The 19256-nt window shown below is 42.6% G+C and overlaps 1 protein-coding gene across 2 annotated transcripts; it reads left to right on the forward strand.

Moving 5' to 3' along the window:
* Positions 1-495: 495 nt before the first annotated feature.
* Positions 496-19069, forward strand: gan (gigaxonin). 2 transcript variants are annotated; one of them, XM_086302098.1, is made up of 13 exons: positions 496-614; positions 1235-1501; positions 1625-1739; positions 1832-2182; positions 2416-2484; positions 4625-4776; positions 8903-9024; positions 9128-9240; positions 10194-10343; positions 11860-11996; positions 13407-13541; positions 14546-14655; positions 14744-19069. In XM_086302098.1, the coding sequence occupies exons 1-13, from the start codon at positions 547-549 to the stop codon at positions 14914-14916; spliced, it is 1962 nt and encodes a 653-aa protein (XP_086158224.1). In that variant the 5' UTR covers positions 496-546; the 3' UTR covers positions 14917-19069. The 2 variants fall into 2 exon arrangements, with proteins under 2 accessions (XP_086158224.1, XP_086158223.1); XM_086302097.1 differs by having other exon boundaries at positions 503-614; positions 1278-1501.
* The last annotated feature ends 187 nt before the right edge of the window (positions 19070-19256 follow it).

Raw genomic sequence — 19256 nt, forward strand, 5'->3', positions numbered from 1 at the left:
CTTCAAACTCGTAGTTATTGTGTGGAAACACGTGACAATAAGGGAATGGGTGTGGTCGTAAATTCTAAACCGACCAATCAGCGTCCATTACGAAAGTCAGAAAAAATAAAAGACATTGCGAAAACTAAAATAAAATACATAATGAAATGTAACATGTTTTTTGTCTTTAGAAACCAAATGTACATATTTATATCGGTTGTTTGATTCACAGCTGTTCTGTTGCTGCACACATTTTAAACTGCACGCGTTCCGCCCTGATGCTCCGTTCAGGTGGTGTCGCCAAAATACATTGCAAGCGGCTGTGTTAACTTTTTTTTTATCTGTTTAATGCAACCGAGGTGGTTTCTTCTTTATTATGAAAGCTTTCAAAACATAGTGGCTTGAAATATAAATAGATATGTTCTCCGTTGTACGTTCTCCATTATCGTCACATATATTCGAGATGGATGTCATATTTACCACATTTTCCCAAGATTTGAATGTAGCACAACACATGCCTTGACGTCTACTTCCAAAATTTTCGTTCTGAGTGATCAGAGAGGGTGGATGAGTAATTCATGTAGTGTAGGTACGCCCTGTGCCCAGAAGAGAAAGGTGCATTTTTCAGTCTTAAGGTGAGATACTTAAATTTGTAATCAGTAAAAGGAAAGGATGACACCTCAGGTTTTGCATGCACTGTAAACAGTCCATGTCGGAACCCCATGTAAACATAGCTCCACAGTTTTCATTTACAAAAACATTTTGCTAAAATCATGTAACGATGTTACTTAAAAAAAACGTTAATGGCGGCGTTGTCCTTCCTTTATCACGGGAAATCTTTATCGACATGTCGGTTGTTTTGGTGCTATGCTAGCATTTACTGGCCAAACCTCATTTAGGAATATCAGTTCAAGTTTAGACTCGATACAGTCAAGATCGCTAACATATATAAATGTAAATCATTGGGTCCCATGGGTCCTCGGGTGTTTCCGTAATATTCGGCATTAAATTGATTCACTGAAAGCATGATATGTTTGCTACGTTTGGGTTTTGCTAACGCGGCCCGTTTACACTCGCTGTACTGGCAGAGGACTAGCCACTCCAGAGAAGTCCTTTATTTAAAAAAAAAAAAAAAGTTTCGCAATGAAGAGTTTATGTTGAGACTTTTGAAACTCGATTTTAAGAATGGACCACTTTTCTTTTACTTAGTGCCGTAAACTGTGCATTACTGTCATCGTATGTTCGACAACATTAGGTGGTACTGTTTGAAGAAGCTCAGTTTGACACTATGTTGGCAGGAGTGTGCTGTGCGTCCTCGGGCTGTCGCAAGCCTAGACATGCCCGACACTGCCTCCAATGAGCCCGGTTCGAAGGTTTCGGATCCACAACATTCCCAGAGACTCCTGAGAGTCCTTCGCACCTTTTGGCAGGAGCAAAGTTTCCACGATGCGCTGCTGGTGGTGGACGGAGAGGAGCTTCCTGTCCAGAAAAATATCCTGGCTGCTGCCAGCCCCTACATCAGGTCAGTCAGTCACAGCACATATCGAACTGTTTGTAAACACCAGCTAGGGACAACAAGGGCGTGTCCAGTTTTATTTAGTGGCAGTGCTATAACTCAGATGATTCTTGCTTTACTTCCTGTTAGGACCAAGCTGAACTACAACCCTCCAAAGGAAGATGGGTCTACTTACAGAATCGAGCTGCAGGGGGTCTCTATGGCCATCATGAAACAAATCCTGGACTATATCTTCAGCGGTGAAGTGAGTGGGGATGCTTTAAAAAGCAGAGTGACCTGCTGATATCCTAATAGCGTGTGGCTTTCATTGACTGTTCATATGTACCTCACACACAGATCACCTTGAGAGAAGAGACCATCCAGGACATGGTGCAGGCATCCGACCTTCTCCTCATGACCGACCTCAAGTCAATGTGCTGCAAGTTCTTGGAGAGCTGCATCACTGCAGAGAACTGCATCGGTATCCGCCTCTTCTCTCTGCACTATTGCCTCTACCACGTGCACTACGTCGCCACAGAGTTCCTGCAAACGCACTTCCGTGACGTGGCGCTGACTGAGGAGTTCAGGGAGCTGCCACCGGACCGGCTCTGCGAGGTGCTGTCCATGGAGAAGCTGAATGTGGGCAACGAGAAGCATGTGCTGGAGGCCGTGGTGCGGTGGTTCGCACACGACCCGGATGATCGCAGGGTGGGTAGCACTGGAAAATGTTCTCTTTTTTTGCAGAGATACCTGCAGCATTCAGAGGCGAGTCTCATTGTCCAGCTTTAGTTTCATATCAACAAAATACTGATGAGTGGTTTTTCTTATTAAATTCTAAACTACCTAACTATAAACACTTTTCTTTTTTATGCATATAAAACTGTGAAGGGCTGGCTCAAACTGAATAAAAAAAAAAACTGTTATCCCATATGAATTTGCAGGTACGCATGAAGGAAGTGATGTCTGCCGTGTGGCTGCAGGGTTTGGATCTCAGCTACCTGAGAGAGCAGGTAAACAGTCTAAATACTTCTTACCAGCTGCTACTGGCAGGCACAGGGAGACCGTGTTTGGATGTGAATGTTACACTGAAAACTGTTGTGTCAACTAGAGCAGGGCGATATGGCCAAAAATATTTATCACGATATATATTTGAAAATTTGCGATAACGATATAACTGACGATATAATTGATGCGAGACAAAATACAACTCCACAACATTACTAGCGCAAAAACACAACCTTCCATTTATTTTCACTTAAACAAGAAGCTGGTTTTTATGTACATTAAAGCTTTATAAAAATGTAACAGTGCAAATGCAAATTCCTTGCTGAAAGTTTAACCAAAAGGCATTTCCAGTAGAAATGTGCTGACATATCCTGAGCATAACCATGTATAATATCCACTGAAGTTAAAAAGAGGTGCTTTGCAACATTAAACTGCAGTGTGCAGTACGTATTTTTCGGACCATAAGGTGCACGGGATTATAAGGCACATTAAGCGAAACAAAGCAGTCAGATAAATCAAACTTTATTAAACTCATTCTTCTTGCTTCCTCCACTTTTGTAACATTGATTCATTAATATTGAATTCTCTGGCAGCTGCTCTATTCCCATGTTGTTGCAGTATATTAATGACTAACCTCGTATTGTGGATGGATTATCTCAGTTGTTCTCCTGACTGAAGTTTGGTCCGTTTACAGTATCCTGCCATGCGATTGCATTTGTCTCTAACCATGAAGAACCTTCACGTTAACTTTTATAAGTGGAAAAGTGTTAGTGTTCGTCCTCCAGCTTCACTGTTTATGTTATGCTAACATAGCTGTGTTGCTAGCGATCACGTAGCACATCATTAAATACCAGCTAGCCCAACTTCAGTAACCCTACAAACGTCACTGCTGTTTAGTTTCCTGTCTTCATTTATGTTGGAAGTGATAGCAGAGCTGTACGTTTGATTTTTTTCAGAAATCTCTCAGTCTCTCAGTCAGAACATGCTAGCGAAACTAGCGAGCTAACTTCCGCTAGCTTCCTGCTAACTTCTAACTCCGTTAAATGTAATAACTTTTGTTTTCATGGATGCCTGGAAGTTAAACTTCATAGTTACACCTGGTAAAGCAGCAATGCTGATCGTTTTATTAAAGATGAAAGAATTGAGACAGTTTTTAACTCTCAGTGATGCTGCAGTGTTCGTTTGACCTGAAGCATACGGAGTTTAGGACCCAGATTACTCCCAGATTTAAGAGCATCTTAGTCCGACAATAACGACGGCCGCTTGCATGTTCTGCAAAAAAATGTGCTTTGTCGTGTATCTGACGGACAAACACCAAACCAGTTCCACATCACTGAAGTTGCACCATTTTTACAAACCAATTCTGGTTCATCTGTTTCACTCAACAATCGGCCATGTGCGTATGAAAACAAAGGCACTGCGCATGCGCGTTTTACTCCCATTCTATCGCGATATTTCATTTTCCTATCGTTGCCTAACATTATACCGGTATTACCGTGAACGGTATAATATGGCCCAGCCCTAGTGTCAATGTAAATGTATGTCATGAAAACTTTAACAAGAATCAGGAAGTATATTCGATTTTATGAGCTAGGATTCTGATCCCAGCTTATCGTTTGGCTATAATGACATGGTCACAGCTCAGGTTAAAGGCTGTAACAGCTGAAATGCAGGCTGAGGCTGCCTTTCTTCAACATTTCTCCCCGTGTTAGCAAGGCTAACTGACAAATGAACCATGGTTTTAAATCTGAGAAAACATCAAATGGCAGCAGAGAATTTCAGAACAAAGTGGCTCCTGTTTTCAACATCTAACAACACTGAGCATTGATAACTGAGTATACTGATGAGTGCTGTGTGTGTAGTGGCTAAAACACACACACTTTGTCTCCTTCAGCCTCACCTGGTACATCTCCTCCACCTGCAGACATGGACAGTTTAGCTGTGTGTGAGCCAGTGATCCTCACACGCAGTCATTCACCATGAAAACTCTCCTGAAAAGCTTTTAGTGACATCCCAGTGCGGGAGGAACTGCTGATTACCACCTTTATGTGGGAAAGCTGTGGCTTACTCAGTCTGCTGTAAACATACAAATGCAATATAAGTTTTGAGCTAACCTCGCTGTGTGCTACCGTTGTATCCCATCAGGCCATGGGGGAGCCTCTGATGAGGGAGGTGATCAGAGAGTACTGTCAGCCGGTGCTGACGCAGGGTCAGCTGCAGGGGGAGGCTATGCTCGCTGCCTTCAAACCCAGAGGGTATTCTGAGTGTATCGTCATCGCTGGAGGTGAGGATCGCAAGTAAGTCGCACTCGCCAACTTTGTTTTGTTCTGTTTGGGCTTCATGCAAAGAAACAGAAGTTTATTTCATACATTTATTTTGGCTGCAAATACATTACCATTTATATGCTTTATTTATTGTACTGTATTCTTCAGTGTCGGCTGATGACATCAAAACTGAAGTAACCTTAACTAACCGGCCTTAACTCGAGTGTAAATTGTGTAATTTTGTGCCATTCTGGAAGAATGACTCACGTGAAATAACCATGACGGTATTTTTGCCTGTGACTATGAAATGTTGGTTCCATGTGTCACAGTGTTCAACAAAGATAGCCTGGGACAAAATTCCGACACAGTCAGAATGAATGGATGACCATTTCACAGCTACAACCTGCGTCTACTGAGCGAAGAAAGGAAAGGTGGGGGTGGGAGGTATATCAGCACTTGTTGGAAGGAAATAAAAAACAGCTGACGGAGGGAAAAAAAGATTGAAGCAGTAAAACTGAGCTGAGCGCTGCAGCAGAAGCTTGTTTGTGTGCTGTGTCCTTCAGATGCTATCATGACTGACGCAGCATGGAAACAAAGCAGATAGCGTAGACTTTGAGATTCAGTTATCACCTTTGAACTTTGAATGCCTCTGAAATCTCACAGTGTGCTTCACTCTGTCCTGTAACCAAACCATCTCAGCTGAGATTAGTTCAGGTCATGGTGGAGGTGCGGTGGGTTGATGCAGTGTTTTTGTTTAATTACGTAAAAGCTCAGATACTTAAGGAAGCTAATAAATCTGATAAGACAATTTTATTGTGACTTTTTTTCTTTTTTCCTAAAAAACCCTGATCTGTACGACATCAGTGCTACTGCAGTGATTGATATGATGGCTGTATGAGTACAGACTCTGCGTGAGCGTTGATCAGAGTGAATGTGGGAATAAAAACTGTACAGATGTCTGCTTGATTTTGCATGCAGCGCTCTGCAGCGCCTACTAGAGGGAAGGAGTTGGAACAGGTTGTGTCTGGGGTGTGATGAGTGCGATGGCGTTGAAGGTGAAATAAACACTCCAGCTTCAAAAAGACTTTTCTGGCAGTTATTTCATGGTTCAGGCTTTGCAGGGTTAACCCCTCCTTAATATTTTGTGTGTGGCTCTATAGTGTACTGCAGGGGTGCCCAATCCCGGTCCTCGAGAGCTACCGTCCTGCAGCTTTTAGATGCATCTAGGGCTGCTCGATTATGGCAAAAATGATAATCACGATTATTTTCACTGAAATTGAGATCACGATTATTTGACGATATTTATTTCGTCCGCCAGAGCTTATATTATTTTTTTTTACATGCTGTAGTGCCATTTGTGGGAGCATTTCAAGTTGCTATACATCAATACAACTGTTATAGCCCATATTTTAAAAATGTGTATGCATTAAGTCCATAGTAACTACATTAATTGCAAAAAAGTGCAATAAACTACAAAAAAATTGAAAATCGCTTTTGTTTTGTTTACATATATTTCTACTTGGAGAAATTTAAGAGGTTTATCCCTCAAAACTTTAAATACAAAAAAGTTGCAAAAAATAGTTTACAACAACAGGAAATTTATTTTTAGTGTCTTCATAGTTTTATTTTTGGAGATACAGCAATTTGTATATACTGCAGGAAAAACAAAAAAACAATCCTATGATGCAAATTTGCAAAGAATGTGCATGTGCATCAAAATAAACTATTTCCAGCAGTGCAATTCGAGTTCTAAGGCCTACAAGTAAAAAACTACATTTTCCGCAAAAATGACGTCACTTGCGATAGTTCACGTTGACGTCTTTTTCAATGTGGGAAGTGTTAAGAACAGCTGATCGGATCGGCAAAGCGTGTTTCTGGAATATTATGTTTTTGTTCCTGCAAGCTCTTTTTATGCAATTTTTGCAAAGCTATATGTGGAAGGAAACCGTGACCGAGGACAAGCTGATGGCATAAGATGTAAGTACAACTCCTCTGGTTTCATATGGAGAAAAATTTATTGTGCTAGCTTAGCGTTCAGGTTCTACAGGGATTTAAAAATAGTTACACAGAACGAGCATGCTGCTCTGACCGGCTTTAAAGGTTTAACAATAACAATGTATTGAATAATGACTTTAAAAAATAATATAAAATAGTGTGCAAATACTGATAACAGTGCAAATGTTTGCAATATAAGAAATAAATGAAAAATGTGAACTTTGCAGTGTTGCTCTGTGGTGCAGCTACGACACCATAGCAAAGTTTACACACTGTGTCTACTTGATCCACGTCTGACTCCGCGAACCCATAATGTTTCCACACCACTTAAGTTTTTTTTTTTTTTTTACCTCTCTTTTCAACCAACGGCAGTCCACTCCTCTCCAAATAACTTCTGCTTAGCTTTCCGAGCTTCCCTCGGGTCCTCTTAATTGTTGTGACGCGTGTTCGAAATGCAGAGCAGTGCGCTTGATTTGCCACATGGAGCAGCGCGAGAGTAAAGCATGAGGGAGGGGCTAATAATCGGCTCAGTCATTTTTAATGATCGTTGAAAGCCCAGATCGTAATCGTGATTAAAATTCGATTAATTGAGCAGCCCTAGATGCATCCCTACTCCAACACAGCTGAATCAAATGGTTTGATCTCTTCAGCATGCCATCATGTTTGGCAAGGGCCTGATAACAAGCCATTCATTTGATTCAGGTGTGTGGGAACAAGGATGCATCTAAAAGCTGCAGGACGGTAGCTCTCGAGGACCAGGATTGGGCACCCCTGGTGTACTGGTTAGCACATTCAAATGGTTGATGGTTCGATTCCATCTGCATCTGACACACGGCCCTTTGGGGTTGTGTCCGGAAGGGGATCTGATGTAAAACCTTCCCAAATCCAGCGTGAGGTTTAGGGAGATTTATATCTACTTGTATTTATATAAGTAGATATAAATACTTACTTTTTGTCTGGTTTCCTGAAAACTGTCAGAGATTTAATGAAAGTAAATACAGATTACTGTAACTTGTACAGGGAGAAGGAAATGATTTTCAGGCAATTCTTTTTTTCTAGTACTGGAGCTACAATTACTCTGCAACAGATCTTTCTGGCTTCAAACAAGAAGATCTAGTGTGTTCTCGTTAGTTGATTTCTAAAGGCTTTGTCCTAAGCACCCATTTAAAAGCTATATTGTTTTGTAGTTTTCACTTTGTTGGCCTACTTTCAAGATTAGGCTTCAAACTTTCCTTTTTGCTAAAGCATATAGTTAGGGCTGGACCAGGTGACCCTGAATCCTCCCTTAGTTATGCTGCAATAGACGTAGGCTGCCGGGGGATTCCCATGATGCATTGAGTTTTTCCTTTCCAGTCACCTTTCTCACTCACTATGTATTAATAGACCTCTCTGCATTGAATCATATCTGTTACTAATCTCTGTCTCTCTTCCACAGCATGTCTTTATCCTGTCTTCCTTCTCTCACCCCAACCAATCACAGCAGATGGCCCCGCCCCTCCCTGAGCCTGGTTCTGCCGGAGGTTTCTTCCTGTTAAAAGGGAGTTTTTCCTTCCCACTGTCGCCAAAGTGCTTGCTCATAGGGGGTCATATGATTGTTGGGTTTTTCTCTGTATCTATGAAGCGCCTTGAGGCGACTTTTGTTGTGATTTGGCGCTATATAAATAAAATTGAATTGAATTGAACTTATGCAACACAATCAATTGTTTGCAGAGAAATCATACTTTGACTGTAGCTCAGGAGGTAGAGCAGGTCATCTACTGATCGGAAGGTTGGTGGTTCGATCCCTGGCTCCTCCAGTCTGCAAGATACTAAAGTTGCCAAGTTGCTCTCCAATGCATCCATCGGGGTATGAATGTGTGTGAATGTACTTAGAAAGCACTAAGTATAGAGAGAGTGCTTGTGAGAATGGGTGTGATTGGGTGAATGTGGCATGTTGTATAGAGCGCTTTGAGTACTCCAGTAGAGTAGAAAAGCGCTCTACAAGTATCAGTTCATTTACCATTTAAAAATATGCAGTCTGAACAGGTCTGAACAGGCAGCCTGTTCTCGGTCTCCTGTGTGCACTTGGTCTTCAGTAAAAGTACCGGGAAGGCCGACTCACATCCTGTCTGAACAGAGTGAGGGGAAAACCTTTTGTCTGATCTGATGCGTTCACTCTGTGCAGAACCAGGAAGCCGACAGCTGCGTCGCGCTGCATGTGTCCTCTGTATGACGCCAACAGGCAGGCTTGGATAGAGTTGGAGCCAATGAGCGTCGCCCGCCTCGGCCATGGGTTGGTTGCTGCCGGTCAGTGCAGTCCACCGCACCTACATGTCTGTAATAAAACGCTTTGTGTTCAGTAAAAGACATTAGCAGGTGTGTCATTAGCAAGGCTGTCTCTGTTGGTCAGGGGGGTTTCTGTTCGTGGTGGGTGGAACAGATGAACACAACGCAGTCCTGGCCAGTGGAGAGAAATATGACCCCGACTCCAACACCTGGAGCCCGATTCCCCCAATGCTACAGGTAGGATCACGTTTCTGAAACAGTTACTCATGGAAACCCATAAACAGATAAACGGCAGAAGTAAACTCCTGTGTGAGTGTGCAGAAAAAGTGCAAAATAGGGATGCTGTATTAAAAACAGCAGAATGCAGTGTTTTGCAAATGTCATATGATACACTCTCTCCTTCTGCTCAGTGCTTTTCTGTCAGATAGACACTAAACAGGTATGAAAACCATCATTCGTGCTGCTTGGCTACATAAATATTCAGTATATACCAGACGTAGAGCAGATATGTTGCTGCCATATTGTTTTATATTTGACTTCATGGCCATCAGGTGTCAGCAGTGCTGCAAAAATTCCCTGACAGCTGAAGGGTTAAAGGCAGATGATACACAAAGCGCACGATCGTTCTCCAGAAAAGTGATGTCATTCACTAATAAAAGTTTGCTGTCATTAGTAAGTTCCTGATATGAAGTAGCTGGCGGAAACATGCTGGAAGGTGAAGTTAGGGGAAGGGCCCCGACAGCTCCACCAGCAGATCATCAGCTTATTAAAGCTGCTGCACCGAGATGAATTTGGCACAGGAGCACTGCACACAGTCTGAAAACAATATAATAAATAATACACTTCAAGCCAGTCATGGGGTCTGATCCCACTGCTGCGTTTGTGTTGACACAGACAAACAGCTGTGTGAAAAACTGACGTCACCAGCGGTACTCTTCGTGGCTTTGGTATGCTCTAATAGCGTATCTGATTTAAGCTCAAGTCCCCCTTTGCAAACAAACCGGGCCACAGATCGCCCAGCTGTGCCCAGTTGTGCTTTGCACTTATGAAACATCTGAACTTGGAACTCAGACGTGGGAACACCCAGAGACCCCAGGAGGGTGTTTGTTTGTGGCTGAGCGCACAGCTGAGCTTGGGGGATGTTGTTGGCGGTGGTGGTTGATTATATTAACATCCGCTGACGTTCTCAGGCTCGTCAGAACTTCGGTGTGGTGGAGCTGGATGGTCTGATCTATGTTCTTGGTGGAGAGAGTGAAGAGCTGGGGCTGATCACCGTCGAGGTGTTCGACCCCTACTTCAATACCTGGAAAATGCAGACCAGTATGACCATGATCCGCAAGGTAACCCCCTCACCTATACGCACACACACACACACACACACACACACACACACACACACACACACACACACACACACACACACACACACACACACACACACACACACCTCTACCTCGGGTATTCATATCATCTAATTGACATAATGCTTTCCCTAGCCCCTTACCCTAACCATATAAAACAAATGCCTAAACCTAACCACAACCTAACTATAACCCTGAAAAATGCCTTTAGATATATAAAATATCTAAATGGTATCAAATAAAATAAAAACAGACATTAAAATAAATAAATGTTGACGTAAGTGTTGAACAATTAATTAAACATAAAATTAACATGACAGAAATGCCCAAAAAGAAAATGTTAAAAGTGCAGAAATTGCATAAATAGAAGCAGGACAAATACTAAATGTTGTGCAAGCAAAGGAATAAAGTAAATACAGAAACAAATAAGGGTCTAAGGTGCTGCCCATGTAACTGCCAGGCTCAGGTTCTACTGTGGATTTTTGCTGCGTGTCATCCCGCCATTAAAACGATCAAAATAACACCATGAAATAATTGTAGACCACTTGGTGGAAAAAATGTCTAAATGTGGGTTTGCTGAAGTGGTGCGACAGATCGAATCGATGCTTTTAGTGAGTTGGGTGTGGGTCTGGGTTATCAGTAGTTAGTTTTTTAGCATTTCTACAGCTTTTCCGTCTGAGCTCATCTGTTCTGCAGAACCGGAAGCTAACTGGCTGCTGAGTGTTAATGATGGGTGACAACGTCAGCAATTTGTCATCTTACACGAGAGTCTGAAACCACCAATCAGAGAGCTGCATGAGGTCAGCTTCTTGTTAAATTTGAAGGAAGGACCAGAAAAAGAGAACAGATGATGACAGTCTCACATTTAGCTTGGATGGGTTGTGAATGTTTCCAGTAACGTCAGCACTAGAATTCCCAGTACAATGCCCCTATCTATGTGTATTGGACTCGGTGTTTAGCTATTTTTGGAATAGGCTGGAATTTGACCCGTATTCCAGTTGGGAATGCTGTACCACCCGGAGCGCTTGGAACTACGGTTGTCGTCACTTGTGTACGCCAACGATTTATTGCTCAAGCTGGAATTCAACTCAAACTGATGGATGTCACTTTGATGACTGAATGTAAAACTCTGAGTAACAGGATTTGTCTATAAACTGTATATAAAAGATGACCTGCAGTTATGTCACGCAGCGATTCTGGACAAATTTATTTATATTTTTAAAGTGTGTGTTTGGGATTTGGTTTGGCAGCTGTATCCATACATGGGTTCAACACAAAGATCTCCTTCGATTCTCCTTAGATTAATGACTGGATGTTGGTGGTCTGTTATGACCCCGTCTTCAGCAGTAACTTCAGCAGAACAGCTCTCATTGTTCTGAAATGTTAAAAACAACAACAACATAAAATCAGTGACAGAAATATTTGGTTAGCTCGACGGCTGGACGACGCTTTGACCTCGTCTGATTTGAACGATCGTCTCCGTCTTCTCCTTCAGGTCGGCTGCTACGCCTCCATGAATAAGAAGGTCTACGCCATCGGTGGGGGCTCCTACGGGAAGCTGTTTGACTCTGTTGAATGCTTTGACCCCAAAACCCAGCAGTGGACGGGGCTGTGTCCTCTGAAAGAGAGAAGGTAAGCACAGCCTCTGCTGTCTGTGATCTTAAAACGTTAAAGTCGGTGTTTTCTCACAGTCCTGACGTTTTTGTTTTCTTTGCAGTCAGCTTGTTTTTTTTGGGGGGGGGGGGGTTCTCTCACTGCATGCACACTTGTTGTGCAACACTTAACATTTAACTTCAGTGTTGTTGCTTTAATTTGGACTAGTTTATGTTGCACAACAGGAAATGAAACATAGCTCTATAAGTCACTGTCATTCTTCCCAATCTGGAAGTTTTATTTTCAGTTTGACTAACTTTATCTAACATCACAGCTTCACTGACTTGCTCAGCAAGTGTAGCTGTTGAGTCAGAACATTCAACACTGTGGTTTTTATTGTGCGTTAGTTGTGTCACACCTTCTCTTTCGTATTGCTGAATCCACACCAAGCATGCTAGACCCGTCTGTGCTACTCATGTGGATTTCATCCATCCACAGGTTTTGGTTTCATTATGCGCTGTTATGAGGGTTTTTTTCTTCTCTGTGGGCGTCTGCAGAATTTCCTTATTGGTTTTTCTGTACTTTTTAAGCACCGCTGCTGCAACTGCGCTTTTGCCCACAGTATGTTCAGAATCTGCTGAGGATCCAACCCTCTCACAGCCGTGGCATTGTACTGAAATTCAACTAAAAAATGCTAAAAGGCAAAGCAATAAATTAAATAAATGTATTTCAAGAGCTGGACCAGGCCTCTGCAATGTGACCCATGAGTTTACGGATTTTGGATCCTCAAACTTTTACCTGCCACCCTTTGGTTCCAGAAATGATTCTATGTAAGACAAAATGACATAAATATTTATTCATCCCAAAGTTGAGTGAGGGTCGAGTAATAAGCTGTCACTTAATGATAGCAAGCTGCTCGAGGCAAGCCAGGTTATTTGTCTCATTAAAAATGCTCCAAAAGGCAGCGATGGCACGAACCCAGTGTCACTGCGCTGAAACCACATTGGTCTCCCACCTTCCTCAGAACGTCAGTAAAGTTAACCACTGAATAAGTTCTGTAGTTAAAAACAGACGACCATAAATCCTCGAGTTGTGGAGAGAAGCAGTGTTTCTGTATTCTTGAACAGAGGTCCTCGAGGCTTCACGGGGTGTACGTGGTCACATGCATCCTTTTTATAGCGTTAATTATTCAATTCAGATCAATTCAGTTTTATTTATATAGTGAAATATCAGCGCTTTACGTTTGTAAAGTAAAGACCAGCAATAAGATGACGCTCTGAGCCGGCACTTGGCGAGAGTGGGAAGGAAAAACTCCCATTTAAGGGAAGAGATCTCTCCCGTATGACCCTAATTTACTCGTTACTTATTATCTTTAAATGAATTGTTAAACTCATTACATAGCTAGGAGCCCGCTTTACTGTCAACCCTCAAAATGTCTGTGCTGCTCAGGTTTGGCTCGGTGGCGTGCGGCATCGGTCAGGAGCTTTACGTGTTCGGTGGAGTCAGAAGCCAAGAGAACGACAACCCCGAGCAAAGACAAATGACGACCTGCAAGTCTGAGTTCTACCATGACGAGATGAGGAGGTGAGTCGTTAAACGTTAAAACCACAGACGCAGCCACAGTGACGTAAACTGTGCTGGCGCAATAAAGTGCTGTCATATTTCAGCGCTTTCCCAAGTGCTGTTAAACAGGGCAAGGAATTGTTAACAGTTTTATTTTGAATGCTTCCATTATTTAATTTGCACACAGAACTGAAAAGATTTCACAGAATTCTGGTTCATGGTTTCATTCAACGATCCGCTTTCGCCCTTCTCATTCTCCGCCATGTGCGTATGAAAACAAAGGCACTTGCGCGTTTCACCCATATTCTGTCGCCATATTTCATTTTCTAATCGTTGCCCAACATTATAGCGGTGTTACCGTGAACGGTATGATATGGCCCAGCCCTAGTTCTGTTGACCCCACAGATTTCTGATCGGGTCTTTGTGTGAGTCAATAACGTTCCCTTGTTGAGTCAGAATGACCCAGACCCAGTTTTCTTTCAAAATCTTCACGTCTTCCACCTTGAGGAAATCCCCACTTCCACTGAAGCATCCCCATAGCATAATACTCCCATGACTACTACCGTGTTTCACTATGGGGACAGTGTTCTTTTTTTTCTTTGGCCTCTCCCTTTGGCTCTAGGTTCATCTCATAATCGTGCTTAATCGTTCTCCAGGTTGTCTTCAGCGCACTTCGTTCTGGTTTGAAGGCGTCTCTTCTGTTTTTCTTGCAGTCTATTCCTGTCCAGGAAACGCTGTGATAACTTTATATATCCATTTCCTGCTTTGTGAGCATCAACAATTATTTTCCTCAAGTCTAAATTGATTTCTTTTATTTTTGGCATCATGCTTTCTCCAGTGACAGCTGAAAGTCTTGTTGAAGCTTTTATTTTGTGTGTATTTGGACGATAGCGCTCCATTTGAACCTCACTTTTTAAACTTGCAGCACATCGTTGCACAGATGAGCAGAGCTGACCTTACAGTTTGCACGTGTGGCTAATCTTACGATTGCATTATTAAAAGAAAAGAAACATGTTCTGCTGCAGGTGGATGTTCCTGGATGACCAGAACCTGTGCATCCAGACCAGCTCCTCCTTCGTCTACGGCGCCGTGCCCATTGGAGCCAGTATCTACGTGGTGGGGGACCTGGACACAGGTCGGTGAAAACATTAAATACAGCTCTGCTGGGCTTTCAGGATGTTCAGTGTTTGATCCTGTTACCCTCTCGCTTCCTTTGGTTGCAGGCACAAACTTTGACTACATCCGGGAGTTCCGGCGCACCACCGGGACGTGGCATCGCACCAAGCAGATGTTACCCAGCGACCTTTCCAAAACGGCCTGTGCCAACTTGCGCATCGCCAATTGTCGACTGTTCCGCCTTCAGCTGAGTCAGGGCATGTTCCGGATCAGAATCTGAGCCGAGACGGCAGCCGGCAGCTCTGTCCCGGCTCCATGTGTCTCCACTTTTGCACACTGGTACGCTCTATCTGCTGTAGGTCTGAGTTTATATACAAACACTAAAGCGCTGTAGTCGCTACGCTTTGAAGATCTCGACTCCAGTCATTGGTTTATACTCACGACCCTTTTGATGTATATTTATTGTTGACCAAATGGGATGGACTTTAATCTGAACACATTTTTAGCTTTATGGGTTTTATGACATTTTTCTTATCTAAATCTATTTTCTTTGAAGTGTGGGATCCTTTTTTTACAACTTTCTTTTAAAGGACATTGCTCACTTTGAATGCTTTCTGGTTCTCGGTTACTTGGCGAGGGATTCATTATACACCAGTCACTACCCCTTTATTACACTAGAAATCACGCGGCACAGTTTTTGCAGAGGCAGCGAGGCCCGCTGTGGTGCCGCTTTATTAAAGGATCACTCTAGATCATTTCAAGGCTGCAAATATCCCATTATTATCACCGTTATGACGTTCCAGTTCATGATAACTTTGCACACGTCACCTTGTGGTAGAGATACGAGGGAAGGATGAGTCACACATGAAAGCAAAGTGAAAAGTTGCAGCAGGAATCAGCTGCCTTTTTGGAAAACGCATTAGACACTTGCCAGCTGACTCAGTCACATGCATATTAAGCCTCACACGCTGGTTTGTTTTACGTGTGTGTGGATGGATAATGTTCTGTTTGGCATGTGCTGGTCACAGCAAAAACTGTGACCAGCACAGTTTGACAGTTTAGAAGAAGGAAGTAAAATGATTTTGTACAGGAAGCTGTAGGAGCACAGTTCTGAATCCACAACCAAAGATTTCACAAATGTCTCTTAAACTCCAGGAAACTGTCGACGTTACTGGAGGCCCTTGCAGTGCAGTTGTGTCCTTTAAAAACTATGGCGTGCAGCTCAGACGGTGTAGAAAAGCCACGTGGAATTCTCCAAACTATGCACGAACACGGGTGACTTGCTTTTGGCGACAGCACCTGATTTCCGTATATTCACAGAAACGTTCCCACGTGCTGATTTCAGCGTTTGCCTCTTGGAGCACAAACTCTTTAATGGATTATCACTTTTTATCTGAGCTGGTCCGGGCCGGTCCATTCTAAAACAGAGCACGTTACACTGGTGATTTACTGGATGTGCTGCAGCTTTGCTGACCTCTGACCTGGCTTTACAGTCAGGACAGTTTTGGCATCTCTTGACCCCGTTTGTTCTGTGCGAGTTACAGCTGCTGGTGTCTGTCCTGCACTCAGCGGCTGCGCTTACAAAATGCCCCGTTCATGCAGCGCAGTGTGCGTTAGGGCCGATCGCCCCGGGCCAAAACACAACTCTTTCAATTTGAAGCGACGCGAGAATGTCAGGTTTTAAAGACTTGTGCAAAAACTTGCATTAGACTGCAGTTGGAATCACGTCTGTTTTATTTTGTAAGCTTATTATTTATCATAACATAAATATTTAATACTTCAACACCATAAATATAGCAACAGCATCAGTTCAAGCGGTAATTTGGTATAAACTGATATGTTGCAGCTGGTCGCCTTTATTTGCTGCACTGTTACTGGTTGGTTTGCTACACAAGCATTTGTAGCTCACCTAACAAAAACACTCCTGTTTTTTTTTATTGTTATTTATTCCAAAATATATGCAAAATGTCATCTCATTTTTATTTTTGTTTGTTTTTTTGCTCTCTATTATTACCAAGCAGCAACCTCCAGGGCTGGAAAATGAAGCCAGTCCATCAGTATTACGAGCTGTGGTCTGAGGAGCTTGGAAGACTGAAGAAGCTTCTTGGAGGTGAAACATCTTCAGGAAACTTAAAGAAGTCCAAGCTCCTCAGACTACCGTGACCTGGATGACTGAGAACCTACACAGACATTAAGATCTGTGGTTCCTCGGATCAGTTCCTGTCAGTATCCAGACTCGCAGGTTAAACTGTCCCCATGCACAGCAGAAATAAATACGTTTACAGCCTCCTACACAAAGACAGTGTCTGTTTTCTATACAGGCGCGACTTCTCTGGCCCCCACACAGACCGACCTACCTGCTAGCTGTCTGCAAGGCTCCCCTCACCTGGAGCGGTCATGTTCCATGAATTGAAGCCGGACCTCTCGATGGAGGTTGCGGTGTCCATATCTAGACGTTCAGTTACCATTTATTTGCTCTCCATGTTACAAAAGTCTTCAGAGTCTGGGGGGGAACGCTCTAGTCGCCTTCGTTAACACCTCTACACGTTTTTCTAATAATAAATTGTCAAACACAAGAGTTGATTGTTTCAATATGACAGTGATTCCAAGGGCCTAAATATTACATTTCGATAATGATCAACTATATGTAACAGTTGGCTAAAAATAGTTATTGGCTCAACAATAACGGATTAAATATCGAAATAATTTGCTACAAAATAATAAATAATGCACCTTCTGTCAATTCAAAGAGTTTACGTGTGAGGACGTCATAAAAATCACATTAAAAGGATTTAAACAGCCACAGATGAACAACCACACAGGGCACATTACATCGTGACATTATTTAACTAAATCTAAGCCAAAAAGCAGAAGCAGTGTGTGAAATCCTAAAGACGCCGTGATTCAGCAGCTTCTAGAACCACCTTTATGTCCCACCGCAACACCTCCGTCCGGTTGAGGTCTGGACTTTGATTGAATCTGCTTTCTGTGGCTGTAAAACAAGACCAAATCTTTATATGTAGAATTTTTGGACTTCAAATTGTGAAAAGTGAGAATGAAAATTTCCAAGAGAGACCTGCACAAAGGTTACAACAACTACGACACATAAGAAGTAAAAAACAAATACAATATTCCACACAGACAAGTGAGCAACAGCAGATCATTAAGAGCTACATTTCTGACAATGTCAGCTCTTTCTGTAGATTATTCCAGATTAAACGGGAATAATGCCTTTTTTCTCCGCTCTGTCCTGATTCTCAGGACGATCCTTTGTATGACGCTGTGAGAGCGAACGCTCTATTGGTTGTGGCTTTTGCACATATAAACACACAAATAAGAGGAAACCAGCACAGGCAGAGTCTGACCTCACAACCCAGGTCACTGCTGATGTCTTTCCTCCTTGGTATTGTGTTAACAGACCAGCAAACTGCCAAAGTTTGCACACTTGCAGATGATCAGTTAATCGAGTGCATCTGACTCTCAGTACCAGGCTGCTCAACCGCTTATTTCCCATGGAAGCAGTGAGGGTGCATCTAGTGTTTCACACGCTGCTTCTGCCTCAGGGTTTATTTTCGGTGAAAGAAACAACGACTCATTGTCACAACGTCGTGTATTGTAGTTTATCAGAGTTGGATTCATCAAATTTTAGGACCCGATAAGGAGCAAATGACTTTTATCTCCTGATATTTAAAACTTAAGAAGTGATAGAGGGTGTGCTTTCTCGTTACCATGACTAATTGCAAAATCGCTAAAAGAAATGGCAGGAAATGTGCAAACCTAAACACAGCTGGTGCAACAGGCTGTGAGGCACACAGACGAATATGAAGCAACAACTACAATGAAACGGTTTGTGTTTTGTGCTGTAAACGGATTGTTGACATCAGTGGTGTTAAAGAAAGAACGCGGGTTTATTTCGACCCGGACGTAAATGGGTCTGTTGTGGCCGCGTTTCTGCCTGTATAGACGTGAGGAAAGACGGAGCTGACAGAGGTTTTTAAACCGTCTGATTTTCATCATCTGACACATTTGTTTTGTTTTTTCACACTATCTGAAATTCATAAAAAGGCCATAATTGGACAGAAAGCTCTGATATGACAGCCCAGCTGTAACATTCCAGGGTGTCTTAACATTTAAAGTAAGTCATATGGTTTCCAAGCTGCTCCGTGTACGAAACAGCACTTGCTCTCGTGTGTTCGCACCTCATGACTGTCTTTGTTGTGATGTGCTGGAAAACATAAGGGAAAATAATGGCCGTCTAACCTGAAGATAACCAAAGCTGTGTTGTGAAAGAAAGAGGGAGTCTTGTTTCACTTTGTACTTTTGTAACTGGTGCATGAGGAAGTTTTGTAAGATGTTTCCCATGAGTGTCGTTCATTTACGTCAGAGGAATTAAAACTGTTGGTGGTCAAGCTGTATGTTTTTGTCTCATTTGCTTCTCTATTTCATTTCAGCCTCCAGAGAGAGCGACATGCTTAGTCACTTTCCTGCTGCTCATTTTGTATCGTGCAAAGAGATGCTGAAAGCTCCTTAATAACACCTTTTATTGCTTAGGTTGACTGCATTGCTCAATAGCACATTCGGAGTATTTGCATTGGTATTATAAGGCTGGTGTTTTTTCCT

The sequence above is a fragment of the Aulonocara sp. 'chitande type north' Nkhata Bay genome, linkage group LG7 (assembly GCF_057382095.1).
Source record: "Aulonocara sp. 'chitande type north' Nkhata Bay isolate Kocher_YH1m ecotype deep benthic linkage group LG7, A_spYH_male_GT1.1, whole genome shotgun sequence".
Classification (NCBI taxonomy): Eukaryota; Metazoa; Chordata; class Actinopteri; order Cichliformes; family Cichlidae; genus Aulonocara; species Aulonocara sp. 'chitande type north' Nkhata Bay.